This window comes from Zonotrichia albicollis, chromosome 8 (assembly GCF_047830755.1).
Source record: "Zonotrichia albicollis isolate bZonAlb1 chromosome 8, bZonAlb1.hap1, whole genome shotgun sequence".
NCBI classification, from domain to species: domain Eukaryota; kingdom Metazoa; phylum Chordata; class Aves; order Passeriformes; family Passerellidae; genus Zonotrichia; species Zonotrichia albicollis.
The window spans coordinates 2,046,556-2,060,000 of NC_133826.1; the positions used below are offsets into that span (position 1 = coordinate 2,046,556).

At 51.2% G+C, this 13,445-nt stretch overlaps 2 protein-coding genes across 18 annotated transcripts in view; one reads left to right on the forward strand and one right to left on the reverse strand.

Annotated features, from left to right (window-relative positions):
• Positions 1-12,470, forward strand: part of JAK1 (Janus kinase 1) — a 72,490-nt gene extending 60,020 nt beyond the window's left edge. For 2 of the 15 annotated variants that reach the window (XM_074545621.1, XM_074545622.1), the window contains exons 14-25: positions 1,396-1,483; positions 2,790-2,917; positions 3,229-3,364; positions 3,658-3,809; positions 4,425-4,575; positions 4,864-4,958; positions 6,097-6,289; positions 6,492-6,616; positions 7,017-7,189; positions 7,501-7,618; positions 7,860-7,970; positions 11,086-12,470. In XM_074545621.1, coding sequence (XP_074401722.1) covers positions 1,396-1,483; positions 2,790-2,917; positions 3,229-3,364; positions 3,658-3,809; positions 4,425-4,575; positions 4,864-4,958; positions 6,097-6,289; positions 6,492-6,616; positions 7,017-7,189; positions 7,501-7,618; positions 7,860-7,970; positions 11,086-11,187 — 1,572 coding nt within the window. In that variant the 3' untranslated portion in view covers positions 11,188-12,470. The remainder of the gene's footprint in view (positions 1-1,395; positions 1,484-2,789; positions 2,918-3,228; positions 3,365-3,657; positions 3,810-4,424; positions 4,576-4,863; positions 4,959-6,096; positions 6,290-6,491; positions 6,617-7,016; positions 7,190-7,500; positions 7,619-7,859; positions 7,971-11,085) is intronic. The other 13 variants (XR_012581242.1, XR_012581244.1, XR_012581233.1 and 10 more) reach the window with 13 other exon arrangements.
• RAVER2 (ribonucleoprotein, PTB binding 2) overlaps positions 11,226-13,445 on the reverse strand; it is a 38,564-nt gene continuing 36,344 nt past the window's right edge. For all 3 annotated transcript variants that reach the window (XM_074545623.1, XM_074545625.1, XM_074545624.1), the window contains exon 12: positions 11,226-13,445. This exon is cut by the window's right edge and continues 549 nt beyond it. The gene's annotated coding sequence lies outside the window, so the exon portion shown is untranslated.

The following is a 13,445-nucleotide window of genomic DNA, read 5'->3' on the forward strand; positions in this document are numbered from 1 at the left end:
AGGGCTGAAGGTGCAGCTGAGCCCTGGGCACATCCCTGCCCTGCTGCTGTTTGTGTGCCTGACCCAGGGTGTGTGTGCTGACCCAGGGTGTGTGTGCTGACCCAGGGCTGTGTGTGCTGCTGTTCTGTGTGTGTGCTGACCCAGGGTGTGTGTGCTGCTGTTCTGTCTGTGCTGATCCAGAGCTGTCTGTGCTGACCCAGAGCTGTCTGTGCTGCTGTTCTGTGTGTGTGCTGACCCAGGGTGTCTGTGCTGACCCAGGGTGTCTGTGCTGACCCAGGGTGTGTGTGCTGACCCAGGGTGTGTGTGCTGCTGTTCTGTCTGTGCTGATCCAGAGCTGTCTGTGCTGACCCAGAGCTGTCTGTGCTGCTGTTCTGTGTGTGTGCTGACCCAGGGTGTCTGTGCTGACCCAGGGTGTCTGTGCTGACCCAGGGTGTGTGTGCTGACCCAGGGCTGTGTGTGCTGACCCAGGGTGTGTGTGCTGACCCAGGGCTGTGTGTGCTGCTGTTCTGTGTCTGTGCTGCTGTTCCTGTGTGTGCCTGACCCAGGGCTGTCTGTGCTGCTGTTCTGTGTCTGTGCTGCTGTTCTGTGTCTGTGCTGACCCAGGCTGTCTGTGCTGCTGTTCCTGTGTGTGCCTGACCCAGGGTATGTGTGCTGACCCAGGGTGTCTGTGCTGCTGTTCCTGTGTCTGTGCTGCTGTTCCTGTGTCTGTGCTGCTGTTCTGTGTCTGTGCTGCTGTTCTGTGTGTGTGTGCTGACCCAGGGTGTCTGTGCTGCTGTTCTGTCTGTGCTGCTGTTCTGTCTGTGCTGCTGTTCCTGTGTCTGTGCTGCTGTTCTCTGTCTGTGCTGCTGTTCTCTGTCTGTGCTGCTGTTCTGTGTCTGTGCTGCTGTTCCTGTGTCTGTGCTGACCCAGGGTGTCTGTGCTGCTGTTCTGTGTCTGTGCTGCTGTTCTGTGTCTGTGCTGTTCTGTCTGTGCTGCTGTTATGTCTGTGCTGCCGTTCTGTGTCTGTGCTGCTGTTCTCTGTCTGTGCTGCTGTTCTGTCTGTGCTGCTGTTCTGTGTGTGCTGCTGTTCTGTCTGTGCTGCTGTTCTGTGTGTGCTGCTGTTCTGTCTGTGCTGTTCTGTCTGTGCTGCTGTTCTGTGTCTGTGCTGCCGTTCTGTGTGTGTGTGCTGACCCAGGGCTGTGTGTGCTGACCCAGGGCTGTGTGTGCTGCTGTTCTGTGTCTGTGCTGCTGTTCTGTGTCTGTGCTGCTGTTCTGTGTCTGTGCTGCTGTTCTGTGTGTGCTGCTGTTCTGTCTGTGCTGTTCTGTCTGTGCTGCCGTTCCCCGGTGCTCAGGCTGGGTTGGGCTCACGGTGCAGCTCAGGAGCAGCAGCTGGAGCTGTTTGTGCCCTTTCCCCAGGCGTTCTTTGAGACAGCCAGCATGATGAGACAGGTGTCCCACAAACACATCGTGCTCCTGCACGGCGTCTGCGTGCGCGACCTGGAGAGTGAGTGACGGAACTGCTGGGGACACGGGGACAGGAATGGCACCTGGGGGGGACACGGGGACACAGGGACATGGGGACATGGCTGGCACCTGGGGGGGACATGGGGACAGGGCTGGCACCTGCCAGGGACAGGGACACAGGGACATGGGGACAGGGCTGGCACCTGGGGGGGACACGGGGACACAGGGACACGGGGACAGGGCTGGCACCTGGGGGGGACACAGGGACAGGAATGGCACCTGGGGGGACATGGGGACACAGGGACATGGGGACAGAGCTGGCACCTGGGGGGACATGGGGACAGGGCTGGCACCTGCTGGGGATATGGGGACACAGGGACATGGGGACAGGGCTGGCACCTGCTGGGTACATGGGGACATGGCTGGCACATGGGGGGGACATGGGGACAGGGCTGGCACCTGCCAGGGACACAGGGGCAGGGAATGGCACCTGGCAGGGACAGGAATGGCACCTGGCAGGGACACAGGGACATGGCTGGCAGCTGCTGCCTCTGGAGCTTCCCAGGGTGGAGTTGAGACAGCAAAACAACTCTAAATAATTCTCCCAATGAATTTCCCTTTCCAATTCTGTGTTTGAGCCTTCCCTAAGGCTGGAATATCAGAGAGGCAGGGGCAGTGTGGATACAAAGCACCCCGTGAAATTTGCACCAATAAATTTATTCCATTTATTACAAATATACATTCATTTGTATGAAATAAATGTATATTTGTAATATTGATGCATATAAAGCATGTACATATTTATATGCATACATTTTTATGTTTAAACATTTAAACATAAATATGCACTTTAAAAATCTAAGTGTATACAATAAATACACCTTTATGTGACTTCTCTAAGCCAAGGCAGTTCTGATGTTGTGGGGTGGGCACCAGAAGGAGAGCAAAGCTTTAGAAAATTAGAAATTTAATTTAGAAAATTAAAAGACAAATTGGTCAATGCCCCAGCCTGAGCTCTTCCAGACTCAGGAAAGGAATTTGGGTTACACAGGGCCATGCTGAAGGGATTTTGGTACCAGAGCACGGGGCAGCCTGGAGCTGGTTTTTCTGAGCTGTTCTGTGCATTAAAATTCCACCTTTGGAATGCCTGGTTCCAGGTTTAATGTTCATTTGCCACACAAAGCCCCTCAGCCTTTTAATCTGAACTCTGAGCACTGAAAGAAACCTGGGGCAAGGTGAAATACAAACATTTTCCAACATTTTCCATTGGGCTGGGAGGTGTGAACACAAATTCCATGACTCCAAACAATTCATTGCAGCACTGACTTTGTGCACCTCCTCTGCAGATATCATGGTGGAAGAGTTTGTTGAATGTGGGCCTCTGGATCTGTTCATGCATAAGAAAAGTGAACTTCTCACAACCCCATGGAAATTCAAAGTGGCCAAACAGCTCGCAAGTGCCCTGAGCTACCTGGTAAGAGACACCTTGGCTAGCTGGGAATACATTTCTCCATCAGGAGAAGTCCTATAATGGGAACACTCCATCTCCATGCTCCTCCTTTCCTTCTCTTCCTCTGATTTCTTCCCAGGTGTCATTTTGGATTTCAGCTCAGTATATTTCAGAGATCCCCTGTGGTCTGGATATCCTGGAGCACTTGCAGAGCTCCAGTTTCTTCCCTGGTGTAATTTTGGATTTCAGCTTGGAGCACTTTAGAGATCCCCTGTGGTGTGAATATCCTGGAGCTCTCCCATCCCTCTCACTGTTCTTTCCCTGCTCTTGTGTAGGAGGACAAGGATTTGGTGCATGGCAATGTGTGCACCAAGAACATCCTGCTGGCCAGAGAGGGCATTGATAGCGAGTACGGGCCCTTCATCAAGCTCAGTGACCCAGGAATCCCCATCACGGTGCTCTCCAGGCAAGGTATGGCCAGGAATGGCATTTCATACAAATACACTGTATTTGTGTGTAGCAGGAATCAGCTTTCACGGATCTGCACGTACTCAGTGCTGTTCAGAGCGTTCATTTCTCTTTCAAAATGTTGTGTCCAGTGAGATGAGACAGAAGGAATCTGTTTGTGGATGGCTCCAGGCACCAGCCTGTGAAATCCTTCTGCAAACAGGAATTTGAGAATCAAGAAACAGGACAAGTTCTGCAGCTCCAGTTTATTTCAGGCAAGGATAATTCCATTTTTCCCCCTGTGATTTTCACCCCAGAGCGCGTCGAGCGGATCCCCTGGATTGCTCCTGAGTGTGTGGAAGATTCCAAAAACCTCAGCATTGCTGCAGACAAGTGGAGCTTTGGTACAACCCTGTGGGAAATCTGCTATAATGGAGAAACTCCTCTGAAAGAAAAGACCTTAGCAGAGGTAAAGCTGTCACACAAACCTGGCTCCATCCTCTTGGGCCCTTCAGTTTCCCCCTTGTCCTGTCCCTCCATCCCTGTCCCCAGTCCCTCTCAGCTCTCCTGAGCCCCTTTAGGGCCTGGCAGGGGCTCTGAGCTCTCCCTGGAGCCTTCTCCTCTCCAGACTGGACAATCCCAGCTCTCCCAGCCTTTTCTAAGCCCTGGAATGCCCATCCCAGCTTTGTCCCACCTGGCCTGGAGCTGGGACCTCCCAGGGCTGTGGGGAGCACCCAGGGTGTCCTTGGCAAACATTTCCTGGTGCATAAATAACTGGGAAAACCGGGCAGGAAATGATTCCTGAGAGTGAATTCAGCACCTTTTAAACACTTCATGGGTTAAGTGGTTGCTCCAGACTCAGCACAAAAGGAATTCTCTAAAGATCCAAGTTCCAGCTGGACAGGGTAATTTCCCTGGCAAAGCCCACACTGAAATAAGGATTTCATGGTCACATCCTCTGATGTAGAACCACAGAACTGCTCAGGTCAGAAAAGACCTCAGAGATCCTGGAGCCCAGCCAGTGCCCAGCTCAGAACTGGGAGCTGTGGAAGTTAAGACTCCTGGGATGTGTTTGCTCCCACAGAAGGAGAGGTTCTACGAGGGGCACTTTGTGCTGGCCACGCCGTCCTGCAAGGAGCTGGCAGACCTGATGAAGCAGTGCATGAACTACGACCCCCACCAGAGACCCTTCTTCAGGGCCATCATGAGGGACATCAACAAACTGGAGGAGCAGAGTAAGGCCTGGGACACTGAGGGACGGATCGTGGAATCCTGGCCTGGAGGGACCTGGAGAAATCTCCCTCCAACCTCCTGGGAGCTGAGGGGCTGCTCCAGGGGGGGAAGCTCACCCAGAGAAATCTGCTGTGGGTGTGGAAGCAGATCCAGACTGGCATGAGGGGATGGAGAATTCCCTGTCAGAAAGCAGGGGGGATCTAAGGGGGAAAGGTGGGAGAGGGAACAGAGCAAGGATGCCTTGGAGTGTCAGACCAGGCAGGAACCTCACCTGGGATGTTCCCCCCCAGATCCCGATATTGTCTCGGAGAAGAAACCCGTCACCGAGGTGGATCCCACCCTCTTTGAGAAGAGGTTCTTGAAAAGGATCCGGGATTTGGGGGAGGTAAGAGCAATGTCAGCCCCAGAACACAGCCAGTGCTCCAGGCTGTCCCCACAGCCCCTGCTGTGTCACACACACACAAATCAGCGCCTGGGTGTCCCCACACACACCCAAATCAGAGCCTGGCTGTCCCCACAGCTACCCAAATCAGAGCCTGGCTGTCCCCACAGACACCCAAATCAGAGCCTGGCTGTCCCCACACACACCCAAATCAGAGCCTGGCTGTCCCCACAGCCCCTGCTGTGTCACACAGACACCCAAATCAGAGCCTGGCTGTCCCCACACACACCCAAATCAGAGCCTGGCTGTCCCCACACACACCCAAATCAGTGCCTGGCTGTCCCCACAGCCCGTGCTGTGTCACACAGACACCCAAATCAGAGCCTGGCTGTCCCCACAGCCACAGACACCCAAATCAGAGCCTGGCTGTCCCCACAGCCCCTGCTGTGTCCCACAGACACCCAAATCAGAGCCTGGCTGTCCCCACAGCCACAGACACCCAAATCAGAGCCTGGCTGTCCCCACACACACCCAAATCAGAGTCTGGCTGTCCCCACAGACACCCAAATCAGAGCCTGGCTGTCCCCACACACACCCAAATCAGAGTCTGGCTGTCCCCACAGACACCCAAATCAGAGCCTGGCTGTCCCCACAGACACCCAAATCAGAGCCTGGCTGTCCCCACACACACCCAAATCAGAGCCTGGCTGTCCCCACAGCCCCTGCTGTATCACAGACACCCAAATCAGAGCCTGGCTGTGCCCACAGACACCCAAATCAGAGCCTGGCTGTGCCCACAGACACCCAAATCAGAGCCTGGCTGTCCCCACACACACCCAAATCAGAGCCTGGCTGTGTCCCACAGACACCCAAATCAGAGCCTGGCTGTCCCCACAGCCCCTGCTGTGTCCCACAGACACCCAAATCAGAGCCTGGCTGTCCCCACAGCCCCTGCTGTGTCCCACAGACACCCAAATCAGAGCCTGGCTGTCCCCACAGCCCCTGCTGTGTCACACACACACCCAAATCAGAGCCTGGCTGTCCCCACAGCCCCTGCTGTGTCCCACAGACACCCAAATCAGTGCCTGGCTGTCGCTGTCTGAGCGTTGTCCTCAAGGATTCTCCTTTCTCTCCCTCCCAGGGCCACTTTGGCAAGGTGGAGCTGTGCAGGTATGACCCAGAAGGTGACAACACTGGGGAGCAGGTGGCAGTGAAATCCCTGAAGCCAGAGAGTGGAGGGAATCACATCGCTGACCTCAAGAAGGAAATTGAAATCCTGAGGAATCTTTATCACGACAACATCGTCAAATACAAAGGGATTTGCACAGAAGATGGTAAATCTTGCAGAAAATTAACAATTGTATGGGTTTTCCTTTAGAATTTATAAATGTCCTGCCTGGAGCAGTTTTCCTGTGCATTGGCTCAGGGAGGGATGATGGGAATGAGCTGTGGGAGGTTTAAAATGCTGCTGGCGCTCTGGGCTTGTACAGAAGCTGTTGAGAAGGGTCTGCAAACCAAACATGCTCTGTTTTCTAGGAGGAAGTGGGATTAAACTCATCATGGAATTCCTTCCCTCGGGGAGCCTGAAGGAGTATCTCCCACGGAACAAGAACAAGATCAATCTCAAGCAGCTGCTCAGATATGCAGTTCAGATCTGCAAGGTGAGCTGGGCCCGAGCCTGCAGCTCCACCAGCTGGGTGAGGGGGATGGAGAACATCAGCAACAAACCCATTCCCCTGCTGTGCCCAAGGATCAGACTCCTAAAGCAATCTCTACTGTGCTTTGGGTGCCAGAGGCACAAGGATCAGCTGGGGAATGATGAGGAGGTTCCAGGTCCCAAAGTTTGCTGTGAAAAGTTGTTCCTGTGGGAGAATTTGGAGGATCAGGAGGGAGGGCAGCACTTGGAATGTGCTGGCAAGAGGAAAGGAGTGAGGTGAAGTCTAAAGGGATGGAGATGAGAGTGCAGAGCATGGTCAGGAAGCAGTTACTGGAGAAAAAGGGATCAAAGTACTGGAGGAATAAAGGAGAAGGAAATGAAAGGCTTCTTTTCTCCTCTCTCAGGGCATGGACTACCTGGGCTCCCGTCAGTACGTGCACCGTGACCTGGCAGCGAGGAATGTCCTGGTGGAGAGTGAGCACAGGGTGAAGATTGGGGACTTCGGGCTCACCAAGGCCATCGAGACAGACAAGGAATATTACACGGTCAAGGACGACCGCGACAGCCCCGTGTTCTGGTACGGCCTGGCCACAGCGACCCCTCTGCTCCTGGGGATTCTCCTGGTTTTAGAAAAGGCCTCTTGTGGTGTAAAGATACACCAGGAGAGCAAGGAACAGGCACCTGGTGAACTGTTGTACTCACCTCTTGTGCTGTTTATTTCATCCTGCACTTCACATTTCCCCCTTGCTTTCACCGTGCCTCGCTGTGGAACACACCTGATGTATTACTTTTTAATTTATGTGCAAGGCTCAGGAACGCAGCTGTGTCTCTGGAGCTGCTGTGGGCAGGCTGGGTGCCCGGGTGTGACGCTGTCCCCTGTGTCCCCAGGTACGCCCCGGAGTGTTTGCTGCAGAGCAAGTTCTACATCGCCTCCGACGTGTGGTCCTTCGGGGTGACGCTCTACGAGCTCCTCACCTACTGTGACTCCGAGTGCAGCCCCATGGCCGTGAGTGCCTGCTGGGACAGGGACGGCTCCCAGAGCTGCTCAGTCCCATCACTTCAATTAATGATTATTGCTTGTGGCAGCAAGAGCAGCAATCAGAGAATGGCGGGCTCGTTTGGGGCGGGAGGGACCTTAACGCTCCTCTCCTTCCACCCCTTCCTTGGAGAGAACCTTCCTCCAGAATTGTCCTGGGAAATGCCCAGGCTTGTCCAGGCACTCCCAGCTGACCCCGCTGTCCCCACAGGAATTCCTGAAGATGATCGGCCCCACGCAGGGACAGATGACGGTGGCACGGCTGGTGAGGGTCCTGCAGGACGACAAGAGACTGCCACGGCCACCCACCTGTCCTGAGGAGGTGAGGGAGGGATGGATGATGGATGGATGGATGGATGGATGGATGATGGATGGATGGATGATGGATGGATGGATGATGGATGGATGGATGGATGGATGGATGGATGGATGATGGATGGATGGATGGATGATGGATGGATGGATGATGGATGGATGGATGGATGGATGGATGGATGATGGATGGATGGATGGATGATGGATGGATGGATGGATGGATGGATGATGGATGATGGATGGATGATGGATGGATGGATGGATGATGGATGGATGGATGGATGGATGATGGATGATGGATGGATGATGGATGGATGGATGGATGATGGATGATGGATGGATGGATGATGGATGGATGGATGATGGATGGATGGATGGATGGATGGATGATGGATGGATGGAGGGATGGATGGATGGAGGGATGGATGGATGATGGATGGATGGATGATGGATGATGGATGGATGATGGATGGATGGATGATGGATGATGGATGATGGATGGATGGATGGATGATGGATGATGGATGGATGGATGGATGGATGGATGATGGATGGATGGATGGATGATGGATGGATGGATGGATGGAGGGATGATGGATGGATGATGGATGGATGATGGATGGATGATGGATGGATGATGGATGGATGATGGATGGATGATGGATGATGGATGGATGATGGATGGATGGATGGATGATGGATGGATGATGGATGGATGGATGATGGATGGATGGATGGATGGATGGATGGATGGATGGATGATGGATGGATGGATGATGGATGGATGGATGGATGGATGGATGGATGGATGGATGATGGATGGATGATGGATGATGGATGGATGGATGGATGGATGGATGATGGATGGATGGATGATGGATGGATGGATGGATGGATGGATGGATGGATGGATGATGGATGGATGGATGGATGGATGGATGGATGATGGATGATGGATGGATGGATGGATGGATGGATGGATGGATGATGGATGGATGGATGGATGATGGATGGATGGATGATGGATGATGGATGGATGGATGATGGATGGATGGATGATGGATGGATGGATGGATGGATGGATGGATGGATGATGGATGGATGGATGGATGGATGATGGATGATGGATGGATGGATGGATGGATGGATGGATGGATGATGGATGATGGATGGATGATGGATGGAGGGATGGATGGATGGATGGATGGATGGATGGATGGATGGATGGATGGATGATGGATGGATGGATGGATGATGGATGATGGATGGATGGATGATGGATGGATGATGGATGGATGGATGATGGATGGATGGAGGGATGGATGGATGGATGGATGGATGGATGATGGATGATGGATGGATGGATGATGGATGATGGATGGATGATGGATGATGGATGGATGGATGGATGATGGATGGATGGATGGATGGATGGATGGATGGATGATGGATGATGGATGGATGGATGATGGATGGATGATGGATGGATGGATGGATGGATGGATGATGGATGGATGGATGGATGATGGATGGATGGATGGATGGATGATGGATGGATGGATGATGGATGGATGGATGATGGATGGATGATGGATGATGGATGATGGATGGATGGATGGAAGGATGGATGATGGATGGATGGATGGATGGATGATGGATGGATGGATGGATGATGGATGGATGGATGATGGATGGATGATGGATGATGGATGGATGATGGATGGATGGATGATGGATGATGGATGGATGGATGCATGGATGGATGGATGGATGATGGATGGATGATGGATGATGGATGGATGATGGATGGATGGATGGATGGATGGATGATGGATGGATGGATGGATGGATGGATGGATGGATGGATGGATGATGGATGATGGATGGATGATGGATGGATGGATGATGGATGGATGATGGATGGATGGATGGAGGGATGGATGATGGATGGATGGATGATGGATGGATGGATGGATGGATGGATGGATGGATGGATGGATGGATGGATGATGGATGATGGATGGATGGATGATGGATGGATGATGGATGGATGGATGGAGGGATGGATGATGGATGGATGGATGATGGATGGATGGATGGATGGATGGATGATGGATGGATGATGGATGGATGGATGGATGGATGGATGATGGATGGATGGATGATGGATGGATGGATGGATGGATGGATGGATGGATGGATGGATGGATGATGGATGGATGATGGATGATGGATGGATGATGGATGATGGATGGATGATGGATGGATGGATGATGGATGGATGATGGATGGATGGATGGATGATGGATGGATGGATGGATGGATGGATGGATGGATGGATGGATGATGGATGATGGATGGATGATGGATGATGGATGGATGATGGATGGATGGATGATGGATGGATGGATGGATAGATGGATGGATGATGGATGATGGATGGATGATGGATGGATGGATGGATGGATGGATGGATGGATGATGGATGGATGGATGGATGATGGATGGATGGATGGATGATGGATGGATGATGGATGGATGGATGGGTGATGGATGGATGGAGAGGGATGGATGGATGGATGATGGATGGATGGATGGATGATGGATGGATGGATGGATGATGGATGGGTGGATGGATGATGGATGGATGGATGATGGATGGATGATGGATGGATGGATGATGGATGGATGGATGGATGGATGATGGATGGATGATGGATGGATGATGGATGATGGATGATGGCTGATGGTCTGTCCGTCTGTCCGTGCTGGACACAGGTTCAGCCTCAGAGGGGTCACACTTCCCTGGCCACTCAGGCAGGAAAACCTTCAGGAGTGCTGGGAAGGCCCTGCTGAGGTTTTCAAGCATTGTTCTAAGGTGTTTTTGAGCATTCCCAGGTCCGTGGTGTCCCTTCAGGGAGCAGGGATTTGCTGTAGTTCCTGGATCCCTGCAGATTCCTTGGGTGTCCCTGTGGGTTTGGCAGTTCTGGGGTGCAGCTCCCCAGGGCCCTGCTGCCCCTGAGGTGTTTCTGTTCATTCAGGGGGATTTTGCTCCCCCGTTTGCACGGCAAACCCAAGGAAATGTTTCCTGCCCTTAAAGATGTCCCTGGTTCTGTTGCCAGGTGGATCAGCTGATGAGGAAGTGCTGGATCTACAAACACGACGAGCGCACCACCTTCCACAACCTGATCCAAGGATTTGAAACAATTATGAGTAAAATGTAAATATTTTTTTTAATCCTGTCAGGACTTTAAATGCCCAGCAACCTCTCTATGCCCAAGGCTCTTACCTTTTTTTTTTTTTTTACTCCTGTAATTTGTACTCTGGCTGGGCTGATGTGGTTCTAAAGGATTCTTTTGCCAACAGATTGAAGAGTTGGATTAAAAGAATTGAAAAAGTTTGGGCAAAATGAGCTCCAGCTCCCTTTGCTGCTGTTGTTGCAGGGCAGTTTTATCCTGCTCTGATTCTGGCTGTGCCACAATTGGAATTGCCCTGCTGGATGATGGGAGCTGGGAAAATCCACTGCATTTCTCAGCTCCAACCTCAGCCAGTGGCTCTAAAAGGGCTCAATTAATAATTATAAAGTTGGCTGACAAAATACCCTTCACATGCACTTAAATCCTAATAACAAACAAAAGAATTTTGGCATAAAAAATATAGGGGAAGTGAAATTTTCAGTTCTTTATAAACCCAGTCCTGAGCTCTTACAGGTATTTTAAAAAAAGTGTTCAAAACCACCACCCCAGCAGTGTGGAGGGGTGGGCACTGTTGTGCATTTCAGTGAGAAGCCCACATTTGGGATAAATAATTTGCTTTTTCTAACTCCATTCCCATATTCTTCCCCTGGAGGGGTGAATGTGCAACCCTGGAGCTGAGGGAAGGAATTCCTGGAGCTGGGAAGGAACCCAGCCCATGCCCAGAACCTGGAGGGGATTATCCCAGAGGAAAAGGCCTGGGCACCCAGGATTGCCCCAAAGGCCTGGGCACCCAGGATTATCCAAAGGAAAAGGCCTGGGCACCCAGGATTGCCCTAAAGGAAAAGGCCTGGGCACCCAGGATTGCCCCAAAGGAAAGGCCTGGGCACCCAGGATTATCCCAAAGGCCTGGGCACCCAGGATTGTCCTAAAGGAAAAGGCCTGGGCACCCAGGATTATCCAAAGGAAAAGGCCTGGGCACCCAGGATTATCCCAGAGGAAAAGGCCTGGGCACCCAGGATTGTCCCAAAGGCCTGGGCACCCAGGATTGCCCTAAAGGCCTGGGCACCCAGGATTATCCAAAGGAAAAGGCCTGGGCACCCAGGGCTGTCCCAGGCACTGGGAACCCCTCCAGCCAATTTTTTAAAGAACATTTTGCCTCAGCCCATGAGTGATTGAACTGGAACCTTCTGCTGCCATCACGTTTCCTACCACACCTGGAGTTGGAAAATGCTCTGAAGAGATCCTCCAGTTTTGGCAATAACAGAAAGAGGTCTATATATATATATATATATATATATATATATAAAAATGGTAATTATGAGCTCCAAGGAGGTCAGATTTATTTTTACAGTGTTATTGTTTCTGTATGTCACTTAGGAAACTGAATTTAATCTGTAAGCACTTTGTTACTCTTTATACAAACAAGTCTAATAAATTTTTTTTTTCTCCATGTGCCTCCCTTTTTAATCATAAATTAAACAGAGGAAAAGTTTTTTAAATTGCATGTCCATAGGAATGGTGTTCTTTTAAAACCTTTTCCTACCTTACCTGATTAAAGGAGTCCAGGGCTGTTTTCCTCCCACAAAAAAATCCACTTGAAGTAAGTACCAACAATTTATTTTCATTGAAAAGTGTAACAAGTTGAGAAAGTTGCATATACAAACAGTTGAAACAAAATATTACAAGTGAATTTATCAATACATACAGGCAGAATCCCAGAAAAGCTCCTGGCTCCTGGTTGTGGAGCAGTTCCAGCAGCTGAGGGAAGAGGGAATTTGCTTGGGATTTTTTTTTTAAGCTTTGAAAATGTGGATCCTGGTCACATCCCAAAGCTTGAAAGGCAAAAGTTTAAGACTTTTAATTTTAAAAAAATCAGTATTGAAAAATGGCTTCAGTGTTCTCTAGCAAAGAAAAGGGAGAAGGAGTTGGCTCCTGATGGGTTTGCAGCAGAATTCCATGGACTGGAATGAGGGCTGGCTCCTCACCTGCTGCCACGGGGGCAAAAGGAAGGATTGCTGAAGAGAACAGCTCGAGGCAGAGCTGGTAAGAAGCTAAAAATACAAAAAGTCTTTAAAAGGAAAATACACTCAAAAGCGGGAAACGATGTGGGGTGGCCCAGGAAGAGCTGTGCCACACCTGTGGAAGGAAGGAGGAGGCTGCCTCACACTGGGAATGAATCCCTCCAAGGGAAAGCTGGAAAAACAAAGATTTTCCACTGTCCAAATGGCAGGGGATATCCCAGGACAGCATCTCCCTTTGGACAGGCATTTATTGAGAACATCACC